This window comes from Brienomyrus brachyistius, chromosome 4, assembly GCF_023856365.1.
Source record: "Brienomyrus brachyistius isolate T26 chromosome 4, BBRACH_0.4, whole genome shotgun sequence".
NCBI lineage: Eukaryota > Metazoa > Chordata > Actinopteri > Osteoglossiformes > Mormyridae > Brienomyrus > Brienomyrus brachyistius.
In genome coordinates, this window is record NC_064536.1 from 18,965,605 (window position 1) to 18,991,825 (window position 26,221).

General features: G+C 40.4%; 2 protein-coding genes across 4 annotated transcripts in view; both read left to right on the forward strand.

The window, feature by feature from the left end:
- Nucleotides 1–232: 232 nt before the first annotated feature.
- The window catches only part of LOC125739602 (NACHT, LRR and PYD domains-containing protein 12-like), a 926,911-nt gene continuing 900,922 nt past the window's right edge, over nucleotides 233–26,221 (forward strand). The window contains exons 1-3 of the mRNA XM_049009876.1: nucleotides 233–304; nucleotides 488–589; nucleotides 1,308–1,421. Coding sequence (XP_048865833.1) covers nucleotides 528–589; nucleotides 1,308–1,421 — 176 coding nt within the window. The 5' untranslated portion in view covers nucleotides 233–304; nucleotides 488–527. The remainder of the gene's footprint in view (nucleotides 305–487; nucleotides 590–1,307; nucleotides 1,422–26,221) is intronic.
- On the forward strand, nucleotides 16,595–24,975 carry LOC125739637 (uncharacterized). 3 transcript variants are annotated; one of them, XM_049009956.1, is made up of 11 exons: nucleotides 16,595–16,716; nucleotides 19,328–19,414; nucleotides 19,753–19,893; nucleotides 20,023–20,162; nucleotides 20,281–20,429; nucleotides 20,534–20,627; nucleotides 20,770–20,869; nucleotides 20,990–21,243; nucleotides 21,332–21,518; nucleotides 21,867–21,994; nucleotides 22,085–24,975. In XM_049009956.1, the coding sequence occupies exons 2-11, from the start codon at nucleotides 19,333–19,335 to the stop codon at nucleotides 22,367–22,369; spliced, it is 1,560 nt and encodes a 519-aa protein (XP_048865913.1). In that variant the 5' UTR covers nucleotides 16,595–16,716; nucleotides 19,328–19,332; the 3' UTR covers nucleotides 22,370–24,975. The 3 variants fall into 3 exon arrangements, with proteins under 3 accessions (XP_048865913.1, XP_048865910.1, XP_048865911.1); XM_049009953.1 differs by lacking the exon at nucleotides 16,595–16,716 and adding an exon at nucleotides 17,623–17,833 and having other exon boundaries at nucleotides 18,478–19,414; XM_049009954.1 differs by lacking the exon at nucleotides 16,595–16,716 and having other exon boundaries at nucleotides 17,623–19,414; nucleotides 20,293–20,429.

Here is a 26,221-nt window from a genome sequence, read left to right on the forward strand (position 1 = left end):
AGATATGCAATCGGACGTTTTGTGGAAAGATATCTGACGCATAAATGTATATAGTTATTAATACTATTATAAACAGAATCAGGTGGCTGCGGGAGCTTGTCCCCTTTCTCTCATTGTTACTTGTTATTAAGTGGATAATATCCCCAAAAATCCTACGCCGTGTCACTGAGTCCGTGTCCATTTCTGCTTAGACCGCTTCCGCGTTTGATACGCCGCATTTAGTGTTTGTAAATGAAAGTGAAAGTATTTTAATGCTGGACTCTCCATTTTGTCAAGAAACGCGGATAAGAGTCTGTATTTCGAGGTAAGATTTTAGTCAACAGATACGTCTTAAAAAAAAGCTATATTTGGGAGTGTATTATGTAGCTTATCTTATATAAAAACACACATATATACACAACTATATATAGCGACCACACCTATTACATTAAGAAATAGCTACTAGATATTATGCATGTATGTTACTATTTACCCTTCGTGTTCATAGAGGCCCCAGCATCAGTCATCTGGTCTAGATCGGCCAAAAAATGGGGGGAGCTGCTTCTGAAATGACCCCCCCTGTGGAGTGTAAAACAAAGAGAACTGAGAGGTAAGACAGAACCTGTGTGTTTGTACTGCTTTACACACGGTCATAAAAAATAAACGTTCCTGCATTTTCGAAAGATTACTCTATTTGTCTTATCTTAATTCATTTCATAGAGACTTAAATGATCCCGGTCCGTGGGGTAGATGATTTATGTTTATCATTTATTAAGTTTATGAAATTTAATTTCCTTCAAGAATTTACATTTAATTGTACTCCACGGACGCGGTCCTCTGCTGCCATCTAGCGCTGCTTCTTCAATTTTCCACACCTGTATGGCGCGAGGTGATTTTCTTAATATACTAAAATAAAGTTTATATTTTCGGTCTCCGCACACCCCCCCCCCCCCCTTCAGAACATATCAGAACATGTTATTTGTATTCAGTACAGTAGTCGGTCTGGTATTGGTTATTGGTAACTTGGTGAAATTTACTGTGGGGATCCCATTAAGGCTAAATTTATATCAAGCAACAACAGACAAGCCTAGTAATGGAGATTGTAACAATGATACTAAACCTTTCATATTGGGATCTTAATTTTAGGTGAGACACTTTATTTCACATTAAAGCTAAATGTAAACAAGTATGTTTGCATCAAGAGCTTCACAGCATAACAAAGTACTTGAAGACAGAGCAGGAGGTTAAACAGCTGAAGGTTTAATGTAACACTGTCCACATATGAATTATATTTATATAATGAGGATCTTTCCTCTCACTGTCCACAGTGTCCTGATGGAGAGAGCAGGCTCACCTGCACCCAGTTGTGTTTACATGAAGAGTGACCAGTCAATGGGGGAACCAATCAGCTTCAGAGAGGGACCTTTTCCTACAGATCAAAGGTAAATATACATGTAAACATTGTTTAAAACACCCAGACTCTCAGTTAAATGACATACAGGCACATACAAGCTACAAGAAAAAATTATTTCAACTTCCATTTTTTTTTAAAACTTTTCTACGGAGCCCGGGAGGGACAAGGGAGGGGAAAAAGAAAAATATTTGCGAGATCTAACAAAACATTAATAACTGTGCTGTGTTTGTTTGAAATACAAAAGATGGAATTTTGGCCTATTTATTGACTAATAAGTATAAACATAGACGATACAGACACGTCCAGTTAAGTGTATTTAAGCATTAAACTTTGGGGGACAATGCACACCATGTAACTTTCATATTATGAGTTTTTATACTCATTTATTCATACTAATTCACTGCCAATGACTTTAAGCAAGACAAATGTCAATATTTGTGAGCAAACAAGCATAGAAACATATACATATAAAAACACATTGAAAGATATTACAGCCGGAAAACTGCATATACTGTAAAGCTGACTTTACTGCAGTGCTGAAATTCCATTTCCATACATGTATCCATCGTCAATCAAGAATTTCAGGCAGACGTAGACGAAAGTGAGTTCGGGTGTAAATTCAGGCACCGCCGTAAAACTAACTTTATTCAGTTTTCCAGCTGCTAAATCTTTCTACAAAAGTGAACAACACCCATTTTTCAGATTCATGTACGGTCGAATTTTTAATGAATATTTCAGTGGTGGTGTGTACACTTTATGGTCAATATAGTCTAGCTGTCTTTCTTACACTCACTGGCAGTGAATGGACATTAATAAATAAATGTGTATAAGAAGAACACATATATGAAAGTTATACATGGTGTGCATTGTCCTCCAAAGTTTAATGCTTAAATATACTTAACTGGACATGTCTGTATAGTTTACGTTTATACTTATTAGTCGATAAATAGGCCAAAATTTTATCTTTTGTATTTCAAACAGACAGAATACAGTTATTAATGTGATACGAGATCTCACAAATGTTTATCTTTTTTAGTCTCATGTCCCTCCTGGGCTCCGTACCTTTTGCAAATCCCGTTGTCTTTGAAAATATAAACAGAAGTTTTGTCTGTCTTCTGTTTAAATCACGTCTGAGGTTAAAGTCTGAGGATCACTGTAAAGACTGACTTCTTGTGAGCAGGAATTAGAGGGTAGATTGAAAAGTGCATTTTAAATGTCAATCCTCAGCATGCGGCTGGAAAAGAGCTACTGCTCTATATTGATTAAGCATGACTGGACAATAGATTGTCTTCTTCTGGGATGGATGTTTCTACTTTGATAATAAATAGATTCTCATGGGCTGTTTAGCTCTAATCAGACTGAGGCTTCAGTTTGAACAGGTTTAATGGAACAGAGCCTGTTACTAATTAGCTAGTTATCATGGGATCGGGGGATAGTGCAGGTGAGGAAAGGATGACGATCCACAGTGCGGCTCCAACATGACAGGGGTTTATTTATAACAACACAGAGCAGACAATAAGGGAACCACGGGGGGTCAAAAGGCCGTAACAACAAAACACAGGGGAACACTAGTAAAGAGCAGGGGGGTATTTTCTGTACATGGACTACTCGTTTAGCGGGGTGTAATTGTTGAAGATTTGGCATGATCCTGGATCTGTCGGTTTTTCAAAACCCTTGCTGGATGTGTTATCATAGCAGCACATCCAAATCCTCAAACCTGCTCGGAGCAGTAGCCTATACTACGAAGCGGGGTTACTGACTTGTTGGATGTAAGGTACCACAGTTTAAATGGACTTCATATTCGTTCACTTACATTTTGCCCAGATTACCTTAAATCCGACAAGTTACCCTGATAAGCCAGTAACCCCGCTTCGGAGTACAGGCCCCAGGTTTGTTCTACGTAAACAAGGATTAGCTCACACACATAATCAGTGCCCGTGCATTGAAATCCGTTCAGTCATGGCCTCGCCATTCATGGATGACCAACCAATCGGTGCATAAATATTAAGAAGGGAATTTCAGATTGAGAGGGTCTTGCACGATCGGCAAAATGCTTTATTGTTGCCGGATGATATTCTTTTTGAAAGATACCGCTTCAGCCGAGATGGAATATTATATCTTACCGATTTATTAGCTCCGTATAGTAGAAGTCCAACTAGGTGAAGTCGGGCTCTCACAGCCACACAGACAGTGTGCTTTGCCATGAGATATTTTTGTACACTGCAGGCGATGCCGGAAAATATATCAAAGAGTACAGTTTGCCAGGCAATTTGCAAAGTCTGTTTGGGCCTGAAATATTTCCTTCAGGTCGATTGCAGGCAATTAAAGAGGCATTTTATACCATTGCAGGTAATGTATACATGATAAAATTACAGTTCTATAAAGAATTTAAAAATCACACTAATATTCTCATTACTCAGAATTTGCAAAGGTTTTATCTGCCTTCTTATTAGCTTCAAAAGGGATGTTTTATAAATATTAGATTTCCTACATTTTATACACATAAAATTAAACACACACGTATTTTATAGTTTCACAGGCATTAAGTCGTCTAAGATGAGGTATCTGATCTCAGATGATTTAAGCGACGTACGGAAAATACCCCCCAGGGCAACTCAGGGAGCTGAACTAAGGGAAAAATAACTACAGAGGAATCCAATACACACAGAAACAAAGCACAGGATCAACAGGAGGTGACACAATGACCAACTGAGGAAACTGACCACAGGCAGGAACTAAAATACACAGATCATGGGGACTAACAAAAGGCAAGTGTGAGGACTCAAAACAATCAACCAATCAGAGCAGACACTGGAAACAGCACACAGGTGGAATTAACTAACAATTAACAAACAGAACTAAGGAGCTATGAACCTGATACCAGGGACAACACTTGTGAGAGAGAAACTGATTAGAGGGATATTTTGTAATCAGCGTTTCATATGAACTTTATACAGCCTGTAACTTGTGGGTTTGGCCACCTGCAAGCAGCCCCCAGTCACTGTAGCCTTTTGTGATTTTCCTGCTCTGTCTGATAAACAGGCTCTAAACTCACATTTTTGTTCTCGAACCTGCATTTCTGCTCAATCTAATGAGCACGAAGTTCAAGCACATATTGCTACACTAAGGTTAACTCTTAATTCTCTTAAGCTGACATTCTTGGCTGTCAGTTGCATAACACTCAGGCACTTTTGCATTAGTTGCACAAAGATACAGTTTCAAAGCTGATTACAAAATATCCCTCTAGTCAGTTTCTCTCTCACACTGGACAAGATCCTATGGAGCTGCCAGAGGTCACACCAGAGCCTGGGCCTGCTGGGAACCTGAGGTGCAGCCCAGCAAGAGACAGGAGGCCCCTGAGTATTACAGGCAGTCTAGTGTTAACCCTGGAAACAAGGGACAGAGTAAATCCCTTTGGGGTTAAGCGAGCTGCTTTGGGAGGCAGAAGGGAAACAGGAGTGCTGCTGGGGGGGGAATATCATACAAAATTTGTATATTGTTATAATGCTATACATTTTACTGTAACTTAAACCAATTCAAAATTAGTATATAAATGGTTTGGTCTGAACATTTGATCTATGTTTTTTTTTTTTTTTTTGCAAAAATAAAAAAGTCGAGATCAGCTGGGGGGCCCTAAATTGGAGAAGCCAGGTTTGTCCCTCCCAAAAAAAATTCCACTCCCGGATAGTTATGGTAATTAAGTTGAGATCTGTTTGAAATCACGTTAAACAGTTTACAAGAAGTAACCAGTCAATGTCATTGAGTAACTGGGAGCTACATGCCAAACCATCTCTCATGGCTTCTACCTGCTGTCTCTCTCTGCTGCCACTAGGTGTCACTGCCTCTCTTATACTGTCATAAGCAAGCTGATGTCAGGAAGCCGCCCTAATGAAATAAGCTCAGAATGTGGATGGCAGTTACGTCTATTTAAATAACAGTATAATAATTGGATATTTGTGTTTTATTCACAGGGACCAAGTGAATAGAGTGAATAAAGGAGACTTGTCATCCATCTTCAAGGTGTGCATTTATTACTGAAGTACATTTTCTTATATTTTAAATTGACATATATCTTGTACAGATTACTGTACTTATACAATTAGTAGTTCATCCTGTCAAAGAGAAGATATTTCCAACTAATGCTGTGTTCCATTTACCTCGGAAATCTGAAGTCTGAACTAGGAATGACGTCACACCCAAGTTAAGCTTAAGTTATTTTATTGTTCTTTATTAGTTATTCGGCTAAGCAAGAAATCCAGCTTTCTGAAACAGGCTCCTGTTCAAGCCAGGTTAATTCTTAGCCATTGTTAGCAGTACCAGTTGAAAATACATTACTTGATATTTTATACATAAAAACACCATAGCAACACGTCCACAGGGAGCGGTGTGTACATCCAGTTTAATGAGCAACAAATATTACATAAACACTGTGAAACTACAGGTTTAACTTCTGTTGATGCGAAGTAGCCATTTCGAATTCTGCAGTCAAAGTTGTGTAGGTTTCCCCAACTTCACGAGTTGGAATTCTGACTTCAGGGTTCCAGTTGAAATTTCACACTAGGAACTCCGAATTGGAATTGGGTTGAAATGGAATGTAGCATAATTCACAAATGAAAAGATATGGTGCCTGGAGTGACGATAATTAAACTGTAACTGTTCATTTCAGTTACTGGAGAAAAAAGCTCAAACATTTTTGAAGGATGAGCTGATGAAGTTCAAAAGGTACCTGGATCAGAATGACCCAGAATGCTCTGAGCCTCAGCTGGAGGAGGACAATGACCTGGACAGTGATGGTCAGATGCAGAAGACCTGTGGTAGAGAGGGAGCTCTGAAGATCACACTGTACATCCTGAGGAACATGGAGCAAAATGATCTCGCTGACATGCTGGAGAAGAGTAAGAGCTGTACCTCATTCAGTGTGTGTTTGATTTACTGCAGAAAAAGAATTTATGAAAAAATGTGTATTACATTTCAGTTCATTTATTTAATTTGATTTAATTTGACTTAAATGAGTAAAAATGTTTTTTGAAAAGCTCTCATTTCATTTCAGGGCATCTTCTGTCGCAGTATCAGCGCACAATCAAATGTAACCTGAAGAAGAAATTTGAGTGTGTATTTGAAGGGAGAGCTAAGGAAGGACAGCCAACACTTCTCAAAGAGATTTACACGGAACTCTACATAACTGAAGGGGGAGCTGGAGGAGTCAGTGATGAACATGAAGTGAGACAGATTGAAACAGCATCCAAGAAAAGGGCAATAGAAGATATTACAGTCAAGTGCAATGATATATTTAAACCCTTACATGGACGTGCGACACCTATCAGAACTGTACTCACAAAAGGGGTCGCAGGTATCGGAAAAACAGTCTCTGTGCAGAAAGTTATTCTTGACTGGGCAGAAGGAAAAGTAAACCAGGATGTTCACTTCATCTTTGCTCTTCCTTTCCGGGACCTGAACTTGATTAAGGATGAATACAGTCTGATTGACCTGCTTCACCACTTTGTCCCAGAACTGAAATCGCTTGAATCCACTGCCATGTATAGATACAAAGTTTTGTTGATCTTTGATGGTCTGGATGAATGTCGCCTTCCTCTAGATTTTCAGAACAATGAGAGCTGCTTTGATGTAACAAAGAAAACTTCACTGGATGTGCTGTTGACTAACCTCATTAAGGGGAATCTGCTTCCATCCGCTTTCCTCTGGATAACCTCCCGGCCAGCAGCAGCCAATCAGATACCTCCTGAGTGTGTCCACCAGGTGACAGAGATACGAGGGTTCAGTGATGCCCAGAAGGAGGAGTATTTCAGGAAGAGATTTAGTGATCAGAGCCTGACTAGCAGGATTATCACACATGTGAAATCATCAAGGAGCCTCTTCATCATGTGCCACTTACCTGTGTTCTGCTGGATTTCAGCCACTGTCCTTGAAAGGCTTTTTAGTGAGACTGAGAAGGGAGAAATTCCAAGGACTCTGACTGAAATGTACACACACTTCCTGATCTTTCAGGCTAGTTTAAAAGATGACAAGTATATGAAAAACTATGAAACCAAGCTTAAGGAATACAGCAAGGAATTCCTTTTGAAACTCGGTAAACTGGCTTTTGACAACCTTGAGAAAGGCAATCTCATATTTTATAAGCAAGATCTGACAGAGAATGGCATTGATGTCACAGAGGCTTCAGTTTACTCTGGAGTGTGCACAGAAATCTTTAAAGAGGAGTATGGGTTGTACCAGGAGAAGGTGTACTGCTTTGTGCATCTGAGCATCCAGGAGTATCTCGCTGCTTTATATGTGTTTCTGTCAAACTCATCAGCTGATCTGCTGAAGACTTCAGTGGATCAGGCATTAAAGAGCAAGAATGGGCACTTGGACCTCTACCTCCGCTTCCTCCTTGGCCTCTCAACAGATTCCAGTAAAACTCTGTTACAAAAACTACTGGGAGAGACAAGACCCAGCTCGCATAACATTAAGGAAACAGCCCAGTACATCAAGGAGAAAATTCAGGAGAATTTATCTGCAGAAAGGACCATCAACCTGTTCCACTGTCTGAATGAACTGGGTGACAATTCTCTAATAGAGGAAGTACAAAGATACCTGAGTTCAGGAAGTCTTTCAGCAGCAGACCTCTCACCTGCACAGTGGTCAGCTCTGGCCTTTGTGTTACTGATGTCAGATAAGGAGCTGGATGTGTTTGATCTGAAGAAATACATCAGATCAGATGAAGGTCTTCAGAGGCTGCTGCCTGTGATCAAGAAATCTAGGACAGCTCTGTAAGTGATCTTACATACGTCTGTCGCTAAAGAAGTACAGATGTTATTCATGATACTGCTTTTATATCTCATCACAACAATTAGAGTGTATTTATATGGACACCCAGAAATTCCTTTTCATTCTGGATACTACAGGATATGTATATTTTTTAACATTCTCGGTGTGGTGTGTGGTTCAGTGGGTTTGGACTCTGTGCCTGTGGTCAGAAGGTCACCGGTTTAAATACCTGGCCGGCAGAGTGATACTGGTTTTGGGCCCTTTAGCAAGGCCCTTACCCCCCAGCTTCAGGGGGCTGGATGCTGGCCAACCCTGCACTCTGACCTGTATGTGTGTGTCAGAGAGAGCAAGATCAGAGAGGCGACAGCACTATTTTACCAGGGGGATGAATAAAGCATCACTATTTCATCCCTATCTCACAGGATTGATAATTGTCTGATTAGTGTTTTGGAAATTTAACAGGTTCTCAGGTACAGCAACACAGAAAATAAGGATTTCAGTCATGGTGTCAGCAATTGAAAAGTCATATGAAATATAATTAAAATATCTTAAGCTCTTCTTGACATTCAAATCCCACATAAACATGTACACTTACACATATCACAGGCAGGAACTGAACCCATAGCCCTAGAATCCCTGGGTCGGCTGTAGTGCTGATCACTGAGCCCCAGCGCTGCTCAGATCTTTATAAAAATACTTATGCATCTATTACAGAGTCTCAGGGTAACTCACCCTGTAAGGTCATTAAACAGCAGGTTTGTCTCGGCTGGGGAGTGTCAAGTAAAAACTATTTGTGTTTCTGACTAGGACAAGAAAAGAACAAAATAACTGATATTTCAGCTATATGCTACATGTGTTATTGTTCTTAAAATGTTTATTTTGATATTTTATTTGATATACCTGTGTGTGTGATGTATGTATGTATTTATATCTTAACACGTTTCCTTTTCCAGGCTGGACAACTGTAAACTCACAGAGACATGCTGTGAAGTTTTGGCTTCAGCTCTCAGATCAAACTCCTCTCAGCTGAGAGAGCTGGACCTGAGTGACAATAACCTGCAGGATTCAGGGGTGAAGCTGCTCTCTGCTGGACTGGTGGATTCACACTGTACACTGGAGATACTGAGGTCAATACTACTGCGTATTCCACACTGTAATGTGTATTTGCTGAAAGCTTTATTGAAGTCATCACATTTTCTTACAAATAATACTCATAGGGATGAGGTGTTTTTATTTATTGGAGAGATATTGTCTGTGTCTCTGCAGACTGTCAGGCTGTAGAGTCACAGAAGGAGGCTGTTCTTCCCTGGCTTCAGCTCTGAGGTCAAACTCCTCACACCTGAGACAGTTGGACCTGAGTGACAATGACCTGCAGGATTCAGGGGTGAAGCTGCTCTCTGCTGGACTGGGGGATTCACACTGTACACTGGAGATACTGAGGTCAATACTACTGTGTATTCCACACTGTAATGTGTAATTGCTGAAAGCTTTATTGAAGTCATCACATTTTCTTACAAATAATACTCATAGGGATGAGGTGTTTTTATTTATTGGAGAGATATTGTCTGTGTCTCTGCAGACTGTCAGGCTGTAGAGTCACAGAAGGAGGCTGTTCTTCCCTGGCTTCAGCTCTGAGGTCAAACCCCTCACACCTGAGACAGTTGGACCTGAGTGACAATGACCTGCAGGATTCAGGGGTGAAGCTGCTGTCTGCTGGACTGGGGGATTCACACTGTACACTGGAGATACTGAGGTCAATACTACTGCGTATTCCACACTGTAATGTGTAATTGCTGAAAGCTTTATTGAAGTCATCACATTTTCTTACAAATAATACTCATAGGGATGAGGTGTTTTTATTTATTGGAGAGATATTGTCTGTCTCTCTGCAGACTGTCAGGCTGTAGAGTCACAGAAGGAGGCTGTTCTTCCCTGGCTTCAGCTCTGAGGTCAAAACCCTCACACCTGAGACAGTTGGACCTGAGTGACAATGACCTGCAGGATTCAGGGGTGAAGCTGCTGTCTGCTGGACTGGGGGATTCACACTGTACACTTGAGATACTGAGGTCAATATTACTGCGTATTCCACACTGTAATGTGTAATTGCTGAAAGCTTTATTGAAGTTGTCACATTTACTTACAGGTAATACTCATAGTGATGTGAGTATTACTTACAGGTAATACTCATAGTTTTTATTTATTGGAGAGATATTGTCTGTCTTTCTGCAGGCTGTCATTCTGTAGAGTCACAGAAGAAGGATGTTCTTCCCTGGCTTCAGCTCTGAGGTCGAACCCCTCACACCTGAGAGAGCTGGACCTGAACTACAATCACCCAGGAGACGCAGGAGTGAAGCTGCTCTCTGCTCTACTGGAGGATCCCAGCTGTAAACTGGAGAAACTGAAGTGAGTACAGAATGTGTGTCTGTCCTGCTATAGACTTGTGTATGTGGAGAAAATGCAACAATTAAATAAATGGATACAGCAGTACTATGTTATTCTGCTTCTGCTGTAGTGTGGATCACAGTGGAGAGTGCAGGACCAGACCAGGGATCCATAAATGTAAGTTTGTTTGCATGTTTTTATTCTTAACACTGTCAATACTACTTTATGAAAACATTCACACAATTATTGTGATGTGTGTCTGCTTTTTTTATTTTTTTGGGTTTAAAGATGACGACTTTCTTAAATAACAATGGGAGTCTGGGAACTTCTGTAGTAGTACTGTTTTGAGATTTGTTAGTATTGCCCTAAGACAGCACCCGTAATCTCCCCAAACTGGCTGTGATACCGAACGTCTCCTCAGTCTGCGCTAGTGATGAGAATTTCAGCTCTTTTTAGTGAGTCGGCTCTTCCGGCTCCCAAATGACTCTTCATTTTATTACTTCTGCCTCAGCCAGATTCAGCCCTGTTTTGATGCATGATTGATATCTGTAGTAAACCTCATGATTTCCTCAATACTATAATTTTATATTATGTTTAGTATAAAAAATATTAAATGTAAAATCCTCAAACACTACTACATGTGTATTGAACATTATGTAAGTGGAAAATCTGTTTTTGTCTTTCATCTATTCATAACAGTAAAATAACATAAACAACAAATCATAATTTAAAAATAATAAATTAATTACAACGTGCAAAACACCAGCATCCAACAGTTTTAGGTTCTGTCCATTATAACAACTATATATCACCTTTCTAACAGTGTAACATTTTAACATTTCCTTTGGCGCAGAAAGGCTAAGTGCCTCAGCTTAGACGGGCTGATCCGGCTTCTGGCAGTAGCAGGCACGCTAGCCTGTCTTTTTCCTTCATCTGAACTGTTAGAAGCGCAGTTTCTAAGTGTCTGTGAAGGTTGTTTGTGGATCCTGCTCGAAATGACAGCTTCATCTTGCAAACTGTGCATCTGCCTTTGAGTTATCATAGCTATTAAAATGCATCCAAATGCCGCTTCGCGTGTCCGACTATCACTCATCTTGCCTATTATTCACGCACCGCACTCCCTCTTTCTCTCCTCCTCTTCCTCCCTCGTGCTCTGTACCTGTACACCATCAGCACGCGCACCGCCCCCCCGGTCTGACTCATCACGTGATCGGTCGCGCGGCTCACGCGCCATTAACACAAACTTCAATCACAGTCAGAGCAGCATGGAGCGCTGAGCTGCGGAGGCGTTTTACTTTATAAAAATGTCTCTCTCTCCGGATCCGGATCTTTTCAGCGGCTCGTTCGCGACCGACACATCACTAGTCGGCGCTGCACGCTGCTGGAGGGGGATATGTGTCCGAAGCGGTTTGAAGGAAGTTCTTATTTTGACGTAAAAACAAATTAACGTCTAGTGATACTCTTTGTGGTACAATTTAATGTTTAACATGTTTTATTAATGCTGTTTATAATTTTATTTACCTGTAATTAAGGCTATTAATTTAGCACGCGCAGCATTTTGGCGCGTCTTCCCGCCGGGGTCGCGCGGCGTCCGACATTTCCTGAGGTATTTCACATACTTGAATTCCTGCTTCGTTTTTATATTTTATGTATCGTACAGAATAATAGAGCGCAGGCTAAAGTGCAGTTGGGTCCCCAGCGAGTCTCAGCTCGGCGTGTCCCACAGCGCAGGGGGCAGCCGGAGCGCCGCAGACTCGGCGGCTACATGAGTATATTGAGAATAAAATGTGTGTATTGGAGCGAGTTCTGTGTTAGTGAGTGTGTGAGGTGTGACAGTGATAATGATGGAGATGTTGGGCTTCGTCATGGGATTAATCGCTCTTCCTCTTGCCTACAGACTCCTGCCAGCTGACGCTGGACCCCAACACAGCAAACAGATACCTGTCTCTGTCAGAGGGGAACAGGAAGGTGACACGGGGGGCAAAGCAGCCATATCCTGATCATCCAGAGAGATTTGACAGCTGGGAACAAGTTCTGTGCAGAGAGAGTCTGACTGGTCGCTGTTACTGGGAGGCTGAGTGGAGTGGAAATGGAGCCTGGATAGGAGTGACTTATAAAGGAATCGGGAGGAAAGGAGCGAGTGATGACTGTGTGCTTGGATTCAATGACAAGTCATGGATGCTGTTCTGCTCTCCTGACAGTTACTCTGTCCGGCACAATAATAAAGAGACTGACATACCCATAAAGCCCTCAGACTCCCACAGAGTAGGAGTGTATCTGGACCGGGCGGCTGGTACTCTGTCCTTCTACAGAGTCTCCTCTGATGGACTGACCCTCCTGTACAGCTTCACCTCCTCATTCACTGAACCCCTCTATCCAGGGTTTTGGGTTTATCCAATCTCCTCTGTGTCGCTATGCATGCTGGGATAGCTCACTGTGTGCTGGAGGAATCATTTTTACCTTATCAGAGTGTCACATGTCGCTGCTTCTCCACGGCAAAAAGGTAAAATCTCTGCTTTATAACCAGTATAACCCTTTTTACTCCGTCTGACGTGTGACGTATGTTAGACAGAAATAAATGAATGATTGTTCAGTTTGCCAAACTCATGCAAAATGACTGTTTTTCTCTGACTTTTGTTCTATGTTGTCTGTTAATGCTAGACCAAATTCATAGTAAATGCAGTTCTACCAATAGCGTGATTTCTGATTCAGAATAAAATAAAATGTAATGAAATATAAGCCTGATAATTGGGGGGAGGGGGGGGGTTAGCTTTTCCCCTCCCCTTATATGTACATTTTATATATTTCTGTCTGTATATTGTATTTTCTGCCTGTACACTGACAATAAAGGCTTGCTCTTCTATCCTATTAATGTCCTGGTTCCGCTCTGCTCAAAGCGTGAGGTAACTGAGTAACGTGAAACAGAGGATATAATTAAACATACACTTTACTGTAATTTCACTAACACGATTAGATTAAATCAGCATATATAATAACAATGTAAAGGAGACGGGAGACATAACAGCGAAAGCAAATAATATCCGTAGAGTTAAAAGCAAAAGTCATAAATCACATCAGTAACACACGTTAGATTAAATGATCAAAATACAAACAATAACAAAAATTTCCTAACAACCTGTGAACTGCTATACCTGACAATCGACAAGCTAATTATCAAACGGCGTCTCTCTGACCCCATTAAACACCGGAAAATAGTCATTAAAAGCCGAACTAAGTCTTTACAACTAAGTAAATAATTACACAAGTAATTAAAAATAAAGCGAAACACATTCTTTCTCCCAAAAAAATACGGTTTAACTTCTGACAGCTGAACCTCACGTCCGCCCTCTACTGCCGCCCTGAGATAACTGCGGGTTTCCCGTCGGTCGCAGCACGTGAGACGCTGCGGTCCCTCAGTTAACGTCCGCATCACAACACGTCAGATATGAGAGATATTACCTGGTACATTGGGCGGAGCTTAATTCTCCGCTTCTGAGTCATAAGAGGAAGTGGCTTATCCTTGATTCTGATTGGTCGGGGGTTTATGCCCATATATGGTATCAATACATGCTTATGCCACGTGCTGCCGATAGGGGGCGATATGGTTTTGGGAGATTGCCGTTATGCCCATATATGGTATCAATACATGCTTATGCCACGTGTTGCCGATAGGGTGGTTTGGGGGATTAATAGAATAAAAATACATTACATGTATTTTATTAATGTGGTTTTTTTAATTACGTTTTAAGGTATAATAAAACATAGAGCAGGATAATGGCAAGCTAGCGCATACACGTTCAGCGGGGGCGTCCGTTCGGCCCCGTGTTGTTAGTAAGCGCCGCGGCGTATTTTAAAAAAGAAAGCACCCAAATGTTTTAAAAGAAAGCACCAAAATGTTTTAAAAGAAGAAAGACCCAAAAGAAGAAAACCCTTAGTGTTATTTTAAAAGAAAAAGCAGGGTGAATTTTAACAAACATGCCCCGAAAGAAGCAGCAGAAGAGCAAATTTAAACAAGCGAAAACAACAAACAAGCCCGTCGTTTTAAAAGAAGCTATCACTCATTACATTTAACCAACACGAAAGACTTTAGTTGTATTTACCAGGTTGAAGAAAGCATGCAAGCGGCAAACTTTTATAAGAAATAGGACGAAACGATCCTGGAGCTCCGACACATGCGACTACTCTGTTTGAACAACGCGGGGCGGAATGGCCGATCGCTAGTCCGGCGTTTGGCGCATGCGCACCCACGCCGCCTCCCCTTTCAAAATGGCGACGCCGACGGAGCGCCTGTTTTAGCAAATAAAACACCTATAACCGTAATGTTTTTAGGGAATTAAGCACTTTTCTGTCAATGTGAATAATAAAGTAAAGCGGTCTGTGCATTTTCGACAGCAATAATCAAAGAATAACGCTGTTAATTCTTGTTTAAGCGAGCGCATGCGCGTAGATCCACACAGCATTTCCTTTATTGAGCCAGCTCGTTGCGTCAAGCACCTGTCAAATGGCGAGCAATTGTCAAATTGTCTCATACAGACAGTTCCAGCCATGAGTTTGATGACACCAGCGACGCTCCATAACTGTGACTTAGTGCCGCTAAACCCAACATGGGCACCCCGCAAGCCGTGGAGACAACGCAAGCATGGGGCTCTGTGCAGCATATTCTCGTATAAAGAATGTATCTGTATAAAACTCGAGAAAAAGTTTGAACAAAGTGAGATCGACGGAGGGATCATTAGCCCCGCCCCATTTGTGGCAGTAGCAACCAATAAGATGAGAGAAGGCTGTACTTAACCATGGTGAAAAACGTATTAATACCCATCGCGCCTGTGAGCCAGCACTCAAAGACAACGAGACACACCTCCCCAGCTTGCAATGGCGTGCAAACAGACAACTTCGACTATCCCGCCATCTCCTGAAACGATCACGCTGCCACTGATAGAAGAGAATACTTTTGGACTGCGGCTGAACAACGCTGAAACCCGTCCTCGGCTGCCACCGATACCGCAATCGACTTTTGGGCTGCGACTTGACAACTCACCAGAGCCTTTTGACCTTCAGCAGGCCGCATCATGGGGGCCGTATGGCGACCCGTGCCTTTCATCGGCACCCCCTTCGAGCCCAACATGGGCGCAATGGCCGTCATCGATGGTTGAGGCTGCAGCGGCGACCCCTCATGTATTCTTGGGAGCACCACGGTCCCCGTCACCGACGATCGACGAACTCTGCGAGCGTTTTGCTGCGCTGTCATTGTCTGAAGATGTTGTGGATGGGAGCATCACTGACTCTGCCATGAAAATTATCAAAGGGGCACTTGCCTGCATTCTGGATCATGTGATCGAGGAGGACTTGAAGGAGGACTGTGTAGGTTGCTCTGTGATGCATCCTAGCCAGCGTCGGCACACGTGCCTGTACGACCCCGAGCCATTTTACTTCTTTCACAATTTTGAAAAGTTGGTCAAAAAGCTGTATAGACCATGGTTTAAACACATCATCACGAAAGCGGTGTCGGTGTTCAATCCCCACCCCTCACCAGTGAAAGTACAGGGCGCTGTTGAGGCAGTCATGTGTGATCTTAAAGATGAAATAAACGTGCGGGAGAAATTGCGCGAGTTAAAACGTGAAGGTGAAGGGGCAGATTACGAGGGGGCTATAGATGACGCATATAATGAATTCTGTATTTTGCACGCATACACAGTAAAATTCCCAGTGTTAAATTTGCAGTGTTAAAGTGTATTGACTCTATCAGAGTCATTATAACAACAGCTGAAGTAAAACGCCCCCCAGTGCTGGTGTTAATTCGCGGAGTTAAAAGACGCAGTGTCAGAATGACTCTGAATCAGAATCAGATAACTTTATTGATCCCGGAGGAAATTGCTTATGTGATGATTGTCACAACACACAAAGACACAGAGACACAAGAACAATATAAATAATGGTCTAGATAAATCCGAGTAGAGATCTGTACAAAGAAAACCACAATATGGAAAGACTATGCTACATACAGAAATGCTTGGTATAACATCTAAGTCACGCAGCTGAGTGAAAACTATTGACATAGTGGTAACTTTGAATAAATTATTGCAATCTGGAGCTGGAAAGCTCCTCCCACCACAGACTCATTTTCAAACCGACAGGAGTTTTCACGGCGCCATTTTTGCAGGCGAGTTACAACGGTAAGCTTTTCATATTTGGTTATTAAACCAACAATTGGACATTTTCAACAACAGGCAGCATGTTAAAATAACGATACAATCTGACTGTCCACATTTCTGAAATATTTCATTTTGTTCCAGAAGCAAATGTGACCGTGTCTAATTGCAAACGTAAAGTCGTTAATTAGCTAAACAAGTTGGCTGCTATCGGTGTTGGCTAAGACTGTAAGGCCAGTGTTCGAAAATTATTGCAGTGTGTAGTGGAGATTGTGTTGTGTTCTAGCATGTTCGAAATTCTGCTAAATTAAACCCTCCATGTGTTGGGAGCTCCGTATTAACATTAACTAGCTAACTAGCATTTTGGCTAACCTAGGTGCGCGGGCAGTCCGCTCGTTACCTTTACATTTTAAATGAGGTAACGATTAACTAGTTAACATTTTACACTAACGTTACGTCTTTTTCACTTGTTTTTGGTTTCTATGGAGGACGTTTTGAGTAGGGTTATTGTTTTATTTCAACTAGTGATGCGTGGTTACAACCAACACGCGGTATAAGCTTGATAAAGTTAAAAAAAAAAGGTACAGGATCCATTTTATAATGCTTTCTTTTAGTTATTTGAACTTAAGATGACAGCATTTGTATCTGTAATAAGTTGACTTGATGGTGACGTTACTAATGTTGAATGGTGATATTGACACAAGTAACGTTATCTGTTCCTTTTTGCTGTTTTGCAATTGCCAGACTTCAGTATGCTAAGCTAACGTTGAAGGAAATGCTGACTCTCTAGTGCTAAGTTAGATAAATTAGCGATTAGACTGTGGTAAGAACAGACACATGGGGAAGGTTTGGGGAGGCTGCTGCACCACTGTACTGAAGAAGGTAAACGTAATTTAACTGTTTTTGTTTTTTTGCTCTGGTTTCAAGTAGAGGTCGACCGATATATCGGCCGATATATCGGGCCGATATTTGACATTGTTTTAATGTATCCGCATTGGCCGATATGCGAGTGTAGTACGCCGATTTACAGACAGGCAAGTCTGCGGATATCCCGGTGTTATTGTTACTGTGGAACACGTGACCCATGCTGCCTTGTGCAGGGCCCCAGCCAGAAGTTTTGAAAGAATCCAGGGAGAAAACGGTAAGGCTTAAATTCTGATCTTTCAAAGACCTATTTATTTAACTGGTTTGCTATGGAATGTTGATCTAAAAGAAACGGGAGCGCTACTGAAATAGAGCGTGAATTACGCTGTGGGGAACTGGTGTGATGATAATGAGTCTTCAACCAACTGACAGTTTTGTGGACTTGTTGGGGGGCTCACGGACGTTTTTTAATCAAAAATTATTTTAACTTTTCACTTTAGCCGAGGCTAACAATGGTCCTTCCTTGCAACTTGTTTACATCTGACAGCGTAGATTCGAACGATTTGTCAGATGTCTAGATAAAAAGTGCACGAGTTTGCGTAGTTTGTGACGTTGTCGACGGAAACTATCTCTAGGGGCTTACGTTGTCCTTGCATACAAGGCTGTCTAATACAACAGTTATATTATTTTCTGCGATGGCTGCATTATGATTGTGAATTTGGCTTGTTAGCTGTCTGTCTGCTAACAACAGCCTTGTACACTACTCATCATACCATATTGCACTTGGTTACTAGTGTTTTTTCTTTCAAAATATGAGTGTTATTGTTTTAATGTGCATGGAATACTGGAATTGTAGAATGAATTGAAGATGAAGGCACTATAATGAAAATGCTAATGTTGCATTTTTTTCTTCTGTTGTAGTAATTGCTGTCTGATGGCTGAACAAAAATGGACTGGAAGTGTGATTAAAACTGAAGATAACATGAACATAAAAACATGAGTTTGCCGCTATATTGTGCACTAAGAGATTCTGATCCTGCTATTTTTATTGTTTACAAGTTGTATTGTGTTTTTATTTAAGTTTATATTTAAATTTACTCAAGTCAGTATTCAATAAATGCCGAGTTGAGATTTTGTTTGTATCGTTTGTTATTGTTAGTGTGATATTTTACCATGCAAATAGAGGGGAAAACGTCCAATTATCAGCCAGAAAAAATCGGCAGCATGTATCGCCATCGGCTGACCCTGACTCCTAATTATCGGCTTCGGCTATTGATAAACCCATATCGGTCGACCTCTAGTTTCAAGTTATGAGTAGAGTAACATTACATGACATGGTTTCAATACAGTGAAGCAGGATTTTCGGTAGTTATTTAGAAGTACTAGTAATTCTCATGCCCTGCGATGGGCTGGCCCCCCATCCTGGGTTGTTCCCTGCCTCGTGCCCATTGATTCCGGGATAGGCTCCGGACCCCCCGCGACCCAGTAGGATAAGCGGTTTGGAAAATGGATGGATGGATGGATAGTAATTCTCATGTAGATGAAACACTCAGTTAGTATAGGCCAATGAAGTTAGCCAACCACCGCAAACTACAGCCAGAGAGCTGAAACACCTGTTATACTCAAATAAATGTAACATGGAAGACACCATAAACATAGGGAGGGGTTATTGCAGGGCTGTTTTGCTCGTATTTATGGGACTGTTAATATTCACTTTTTTCTGTTTATTGTTCAATGAAGTGCACTGACTATAAGAAATTACTGTCTACAGGAAGCATGCTGCTTAAAGCAAAACTCGGAGGTGTGCAGAAATTTGTCAGAGTTTCTGAGCCAAGCCTTAAGGAATTTTTGATTGCCGGTAAGAAACCAACATTGTACAAGGGGCTTCAAGTTCTTTTAGTCACTTAGTTTCCTCAAACTGCTTTTTAAGATTAATTGAAAATGATCTGCATTTAATTTCTTCTTAGTTATGAATGTGTATTTAGTGGAAAAACAGCATAATCTGAGTCACACCGTTTTAATCTTGTGCCCATCTATACACGTATCAAGCATCTGTTAGTGGTTCTTCATTTTGTTTTTATTTACCTGAGTCACTTTTGAAAATGTATCTTGAAATGATTTTCATTTAGGTAAAGTAAAATTATTAAATGTCATGTAATCCTTTTGTTTACACACACTTGTGTGCGTCTTTTCCAGCATTTGCAAAGTTTGGTGTGCCAGCCATAATAGAAGGTGTGAAAGTTTTTGACAGTTCAGGGACTGAGTTGGATGATGATGTATTTGAAGATATAGTAACGGATCCCTCAACTGGGGTACTAACCATCAAATATGACACAGGTTTGTTTGAGTGATGTCTGTTTCATTAGAAGCAAGTTTTTTTCTTATCAGTTTTATATTGTTTATTGAGTGTTTAAAATGTGTCTATGAAGGAACCATAAATTGATTTGTTTTGCTCCCGTTTTTGAGGTTTGGAAACAGCTGCTACAGAAGTGTCTCCTGAGCAGTCGCAGTTATCATCGTCACATTCTTCAGATTCACAGAACACGGTCATCCTTTCAGACAGCCCTTCTAGCAAACGCAGGAAGCTGGACGCAGAAGCTAAGCAAGTAAGAGTTAACTGACTTCTATATATTCTAACAGCGTCATTGTTATATCACCTTATTTTGTGAGTAGTTTATGTACTCTGAACTGCATTGGTTATGATAACATGTAGAATGTTTTTATTATGTTTTCAAGTTGGTGGAATCCATTCTCACCAGCAAACCTGGCGGAGAACGTATAATAAATGAATACATTCGAACCAAGTCCTTGGTGGATGAAACCAGAAGAAAAATGGTGAACATACTGGTAGCTGACATGACAGAAAAAAATGGGTAATTTTTTTCAGGCCCTTTGCTTTTACTATAGTTGTTAAATTATTTTAAATCTGTATTAATTCCAGGAAAGCTGACAAGTTCTTTGCCTTTTGATCTTGCAGAACATCACCACCACGCCAGGTAAAAGAAATGTATGCCAGAGGAATTGTAACCTTATTCCCCTACCTCAGTGACCCGTACTCCAAAAATGGCTATGTAAGTAGCTCACAGTAATAACTGATACAACTAAAATCAGATTTAAGCATTTTAAATTCTGCCAAAATGCATGTCCTTATCAACTCTTCATTGTAACATAACTTGCTAGCAAACAAAACGTCCATACATGTCGCCCTCCAAGGAACATTATTATGATGGTGAGAGTGGCACTGGGTACTTGGCCTGGAGGATTAAAACCATACAGAGATGCAGTGCTAAAGACAGGCGATTATCATTTGGAGGTAACATTTGTAATTCAGTGGAAATGCACAATGCAGTTCCAAATTGTGGTTCTGCATAAATAATGTATATCAAATGTCATCAGTTTTGGTAAAGGTGTATTTCATATTGTCTATCATCAGGAGATGGATCATCGGGTGAAAACCAGTGTGGAGGACCAACTGGAAGACGAGAGTTGCAGTTTGTTACAGAGAAGGTGCTGAGTGAGGATGAGTGCAAGGAAGCAATCTCACTGATGAAACATTCAGCTGATGAAGACACAGTCAAGAAGAAGATGAAGTTGACAGCAGTTTATCGCCGCAACATGGTCCTTGACCCCTTGCTGTCAAGCAACATACTGTCCTATTTTCCACGTTTTAAAGATATCAAAGGCTTGGTAAATATTTGTCATTAATTTGACAATATAAATACACTTTAATATTTTGTAGACAGTAGGTATAACTCTCCATCTATCCCTGTTACAGATTGAACAGGATTTTGTACTGATGTTTGGTGAGGATGTATCAGGCAGGTTTCTGGAGAGGTGGCCAACAACATTCAAAGGAAAGATTATCCAACAAGGCAGAAAGCTTCCTTCTGCCAGTGACCTGGAAGAACTCTTGCTGGCAGCTGACCCTCCTGAGGATGCCACTGAAGTTAATGCTGACATTGGTGAGCTGTTTGTATATTTTCTTTTAATTTGATTAGCACATTCACAGGGTGCAGACAGAAGCTGCTCTAAATGACCAAAATCAAAAATTACCCGTTTTGATTTTGTGTGGCTGCTTATTTTTTATACATACTGTTTGATAGGAAATGTATTGGCATCAAATTTCATTATCTACATATCAATATAATATTTAAAACTTGCTGGAGATACAGGCATTGAATCAGCTGTAATATTTTTTTTTTAAATAGGAGAAAATCTGTCACAGAACAGCTATCCTTTTTGTATTTTGGGTCTTAAACATTTTGTCAATGCAGATGCACTGAACTTTATTAAAAACAAATCTTTTGCAGGTTGGGACAGTGACCTTTCAACAATTTTATTGCTATTACATCTGATTCCACCATCTGGACAGGGTCGGAAAAGACCAGGAAAGGTGTCAGCTTCCCAAGCGGAAAAGCATCTTGTGGTCTTCAAAAAGGTTTGTGTTTTCTCTTTTTAGGGTATGAATTACCAGTTTAAGTATTATAACCACTTGGTTCTTATTGTCTGTCTGTATTTATCTTTTCAGACTGGGACAAATATCCAAGAGCATCTTGATGCCATCACTACTAGCACTCAACCCTACCTCTTGGCTGTTGGGGTGAAGAAGAATGACATCCACCAGTACTTCATTATTCTTGACAAGAACGCCATACCATGCAAGTCAACCTCTTCTCTAGGTTCTTTTGATGAATTGTTTAAAGCACATTTTGTGTTTGGTACATCTTACAACACCATGCTTCACAACATGTACACATTCATCCAAACCACTGTGTACAACATAGATGTTGGCAAAGTCAAAGAAAGTCCCTGAGTTGCTGAAGTAAGGGCAAGGTTGCTTCATTAGTGCTTGAAGTTTGAATCCCATTGAATTCCTCCATGAAGTGTTTTGTCTGTCAGGCTGAGTTTACTGGTTCAAAAATGCTTGTTAGGCATTTACGGTTAGTTCATGGTTACTTACCTGGAAAAAATCTTCGCCTTAAATGTGCCCAGCATGGCTGTGGCTGTGTGTTTGGTACTTTTTCTGGTTTTAGAAAACATTTAAATACCAAACACCTTAACTATTTTGACCAACAGGCTGACACTGATGTTAATCTCCAGCCTGATGTGGCAGTTAAACAAGTTAGCAGTGCAGGGGAGGTGGTGTCAACTAATGTAGAAGAGACACCCACAACATCCGAAATATTGAAGTCAAATAAAAGCACTCTGGATATGTGTGCCTCTGCTGTTGCACAGCTCAGGGCAGCGGGATTAAGCCAATCTACTGTAAATAGTTTTGTCTCCTCAATGGAAGAACTGTTTTTTGAGATTCATACTCAGGCTAAAGATACAGCCTTACAGAGCTTACCTTCACAGGACACCACAAGTAAAAACAAATTTGAGCAGTCATTCGAAAACTTTGAAAACCCATTCACACTGTTAAATTCAGAAGCTAAACGAAATAAACACTTTAAACAAAAATGGGCAACTGTTGACCCTGTTGAAATTGTGCTTGGCACAAGATTTGACGGTAGAAGAAACAAGATTACAGGGACTTATGATCAAGTCATTGTAACTGATAGGTTTGCATATGTTCCCATTTTGGAAACACTGAAACAAATCTTTCAAAACCACCATGTTGTTGACATATTCAAGTCCAGGAATATACCCAGAGAAGGTGTGTATACAGATTTACACGATGCTGCCTATGTTAAAGGAAGTCCCCTATTTTCTACAGAAAAAGATGCCTTACAAATTCAACTATTTTATGACGACTTTGAAACTGCAAATCCCTTGGGCTCTAAAAAGGGTGTACATAAGTTAGGTGTAATATACTTTACACTAAGGAATTTTCCCCCAATCTTTAATTCCTCTTTGGTTAATATTCATTTGTGTGCTCTTTTTCATGCACAAGATTCCAAGCGTTATGGCTTTAATTCAATACTTGAGCCACTTGTCAATGATCTGAAAGTACTTGAGACAGAGGGCCTGAAAATTCCCATGTTTAAACACTTGATTCATGGCACTGTAGTCCAGGTCACTGGGGATAATCTTGGCTTACATAGTCTGTTTGGGTTTGTGGAGTCGTTTGCAGCTCGATATTGTTGTCGTTTCTGTCTGCTTGAGAAAGATTGTTTTCAAAGTGTGTTCTGTGAAGATGATTCTGGTGTTGTACTAAGAACTCTTGATATGCATAAGCAGCACTGTGAAAGTTTACAAAGAGATCCTACGCTACCTCATGTATGTGGTGTGAAACGCAGTTGTCTCTTGAATTCACTTAAATATTTCAACACAGCTAACAATTTTTCTGTAGATATCATGCATGACATTTTGGAGGGAGTTGCTCAGTTAGAGGTGAAACTTGTTCTGCAGTACATTCAGGAGAACTTCCTAAGTGCTGAACAGCTTGCTGGTAGAATACATGCCTTTGACTATGGCTACAATCAGCGACGAAACCGCCCTCCAAGGGTAAAGTTGTTTGATGGCAGTAATGATTTAGGGTTAAATGCAATTCAGTCTTGGTGCTTATTGCGTAACGTTCCGTTGCTGTTTGGTGATTTAGTACAGACAGATGATAAGCTTTGGCATCTTCTACTTCTGCTTCTACAAATTGTCAATATTATATTTTCACCAGTGCTATCAGAAGGTATGACCATCTACCTCAAACATTTAATTATTGATCATCATCAGCTCTTTAAGCAGTTATTTCCTACAATCAGTCTCCTACCAAAGCATCACTTCATGATACATTACCCTCGCAGTATCCGAAACATTGGCCCAATTCTGCACATGTGGTGCATGAGATACGAAGCCAAACATAATTTCTTTAAGAAACAATTAAAAAGCTTTAAAAACATTACAAAGACATTGGCCAAAAAACACCAAAGTTGTATGGCAATGTATTGGGAGTCCTTTAGTCTGGAAAAATTAGCTTTAGGACCAGGAAAGATGGTGACACTTGGAGAGCTGAAAGAAGGTCCAGAAATTGCCTTAAAAATTGGAGCTGTATTGTCTACCAGTGTGTTTTCAGCTAAATGGATAAAACATCATGGTACAGAGTACCGCCCTGACTTTATCATCTGTACAGAGGTAGTGTCTGAGATGCCTGTGTTTTGTAAGATCAAGAGTATTGCTGTGAAAGATGACATTGTATTGCTCTGCGGAAAACTGATGGAAACCCTGTGTTTGGATGACCATTACCATGCATTTAGGGTCAGAATGCATCCCAATATGGTTCTGAAAGTGTTAAACATAAATGAGCTGTGTTACTTCAAACCACTTGATCTTCAACTGAAGTATGGCACGTCAGATTCCTCCCTGTATGTTGTTCCATATTGTCATTTTATGTAGAACTAAAGTCATTGTTTTAAAGTGTTTTATATACTACATGAGATGTTTTAATATTTTTAGCCTGACATTAAAATAAAGCAGTTAAACCTATTTTGAAGTCAGTTGTGGTTTTTGCTCATTTGTTTTACATGTAAAAGCATTATTAAAGACAACATTTTTCATGCTGCAAAACAGTGACAGAAGTGTAAAGGTAAAACCACAGGAAGAGTTGAAATAACACTACTTGATGTAAAATGATTTTTAAAATTTACTCAGAGATTAGTGTATGAATAACACAGTATAGAGTAACATCAGCTCTCATCAGAATTATTCGAACCTCCAGTGTTCATTTCTAATAACTCAATTCAGTGTTAAAAATCAATGGGATTTTACTCAAATAGAGGTAATTTATCACTGTGAAAGAGTAAATGATATGACACCACTAGTAGTGTTGCATTGAAGTAACACTATGCAGTGTTACTCAGTGTTAAATTTCTACTCAACTTAGAGTCAATTTTACTCTAAATATTTAACACTATGGAAAGAGTGACTTTAACACCACTTCCGAATGGGACCAAATAGACTCGTGAACAGTGTTAAATTTAACTCTATAAGTGTTATTTAAACACTTCGAATTTTGCTGTGTACAAACAACCCCAGGCTGATGTGTAAACGCTGAACTATGTGTTTCTGACAATTTTTGCATGCGTTCTAAATAAAATGAGTTGACTCAAAAACACTTTGTCATTATTGCTAGAGGTCCACGATGGATGACAAGCGCTTGAAACGGGTCTATTATACACCATCAAACCCTGGGTCTTTTGGAGGTCCCGATAGATTATACAGATCTCTGATAGATGAAGAAGAAGGTGCGTGTAATATAAATAAGAAACAAGTTGCTACATGGCTATCTGGTGAAGATGCGTACACATTACATAAACCGATCAGGTTTAACTTTAAAAGGAACAGAGTCTTTGTGACTAATATCGATTCTCAATGGCAAGCTGACTTGGTGGACATGTCGGCTTACGCGGAACAGAATGACGATTTTAAATACATGTTAACGTGTATAGACATTCTATCAAAATACGCATGGGTTCGATGTCTTAAAAGCAAGACGGGTGCAGAGGTAAAGAAAGTGTTTGAAAACATTCTCTCTGAAGGCAGGACCCCTAAAAAGCTACAAACCGACCACGGGACAGAGTTTTTTAACGCGTCGTTTCATAAGCTTACCGAGAAACATGGAATAATACATTTCGCCACTGGTAACGATGTCAAAGCGTCTGTAGTGGAAAGGTTTAACCGAACATTAAAGACACGAATGTGGCGTTATTTTACAGCTTATAATACAAGAAGA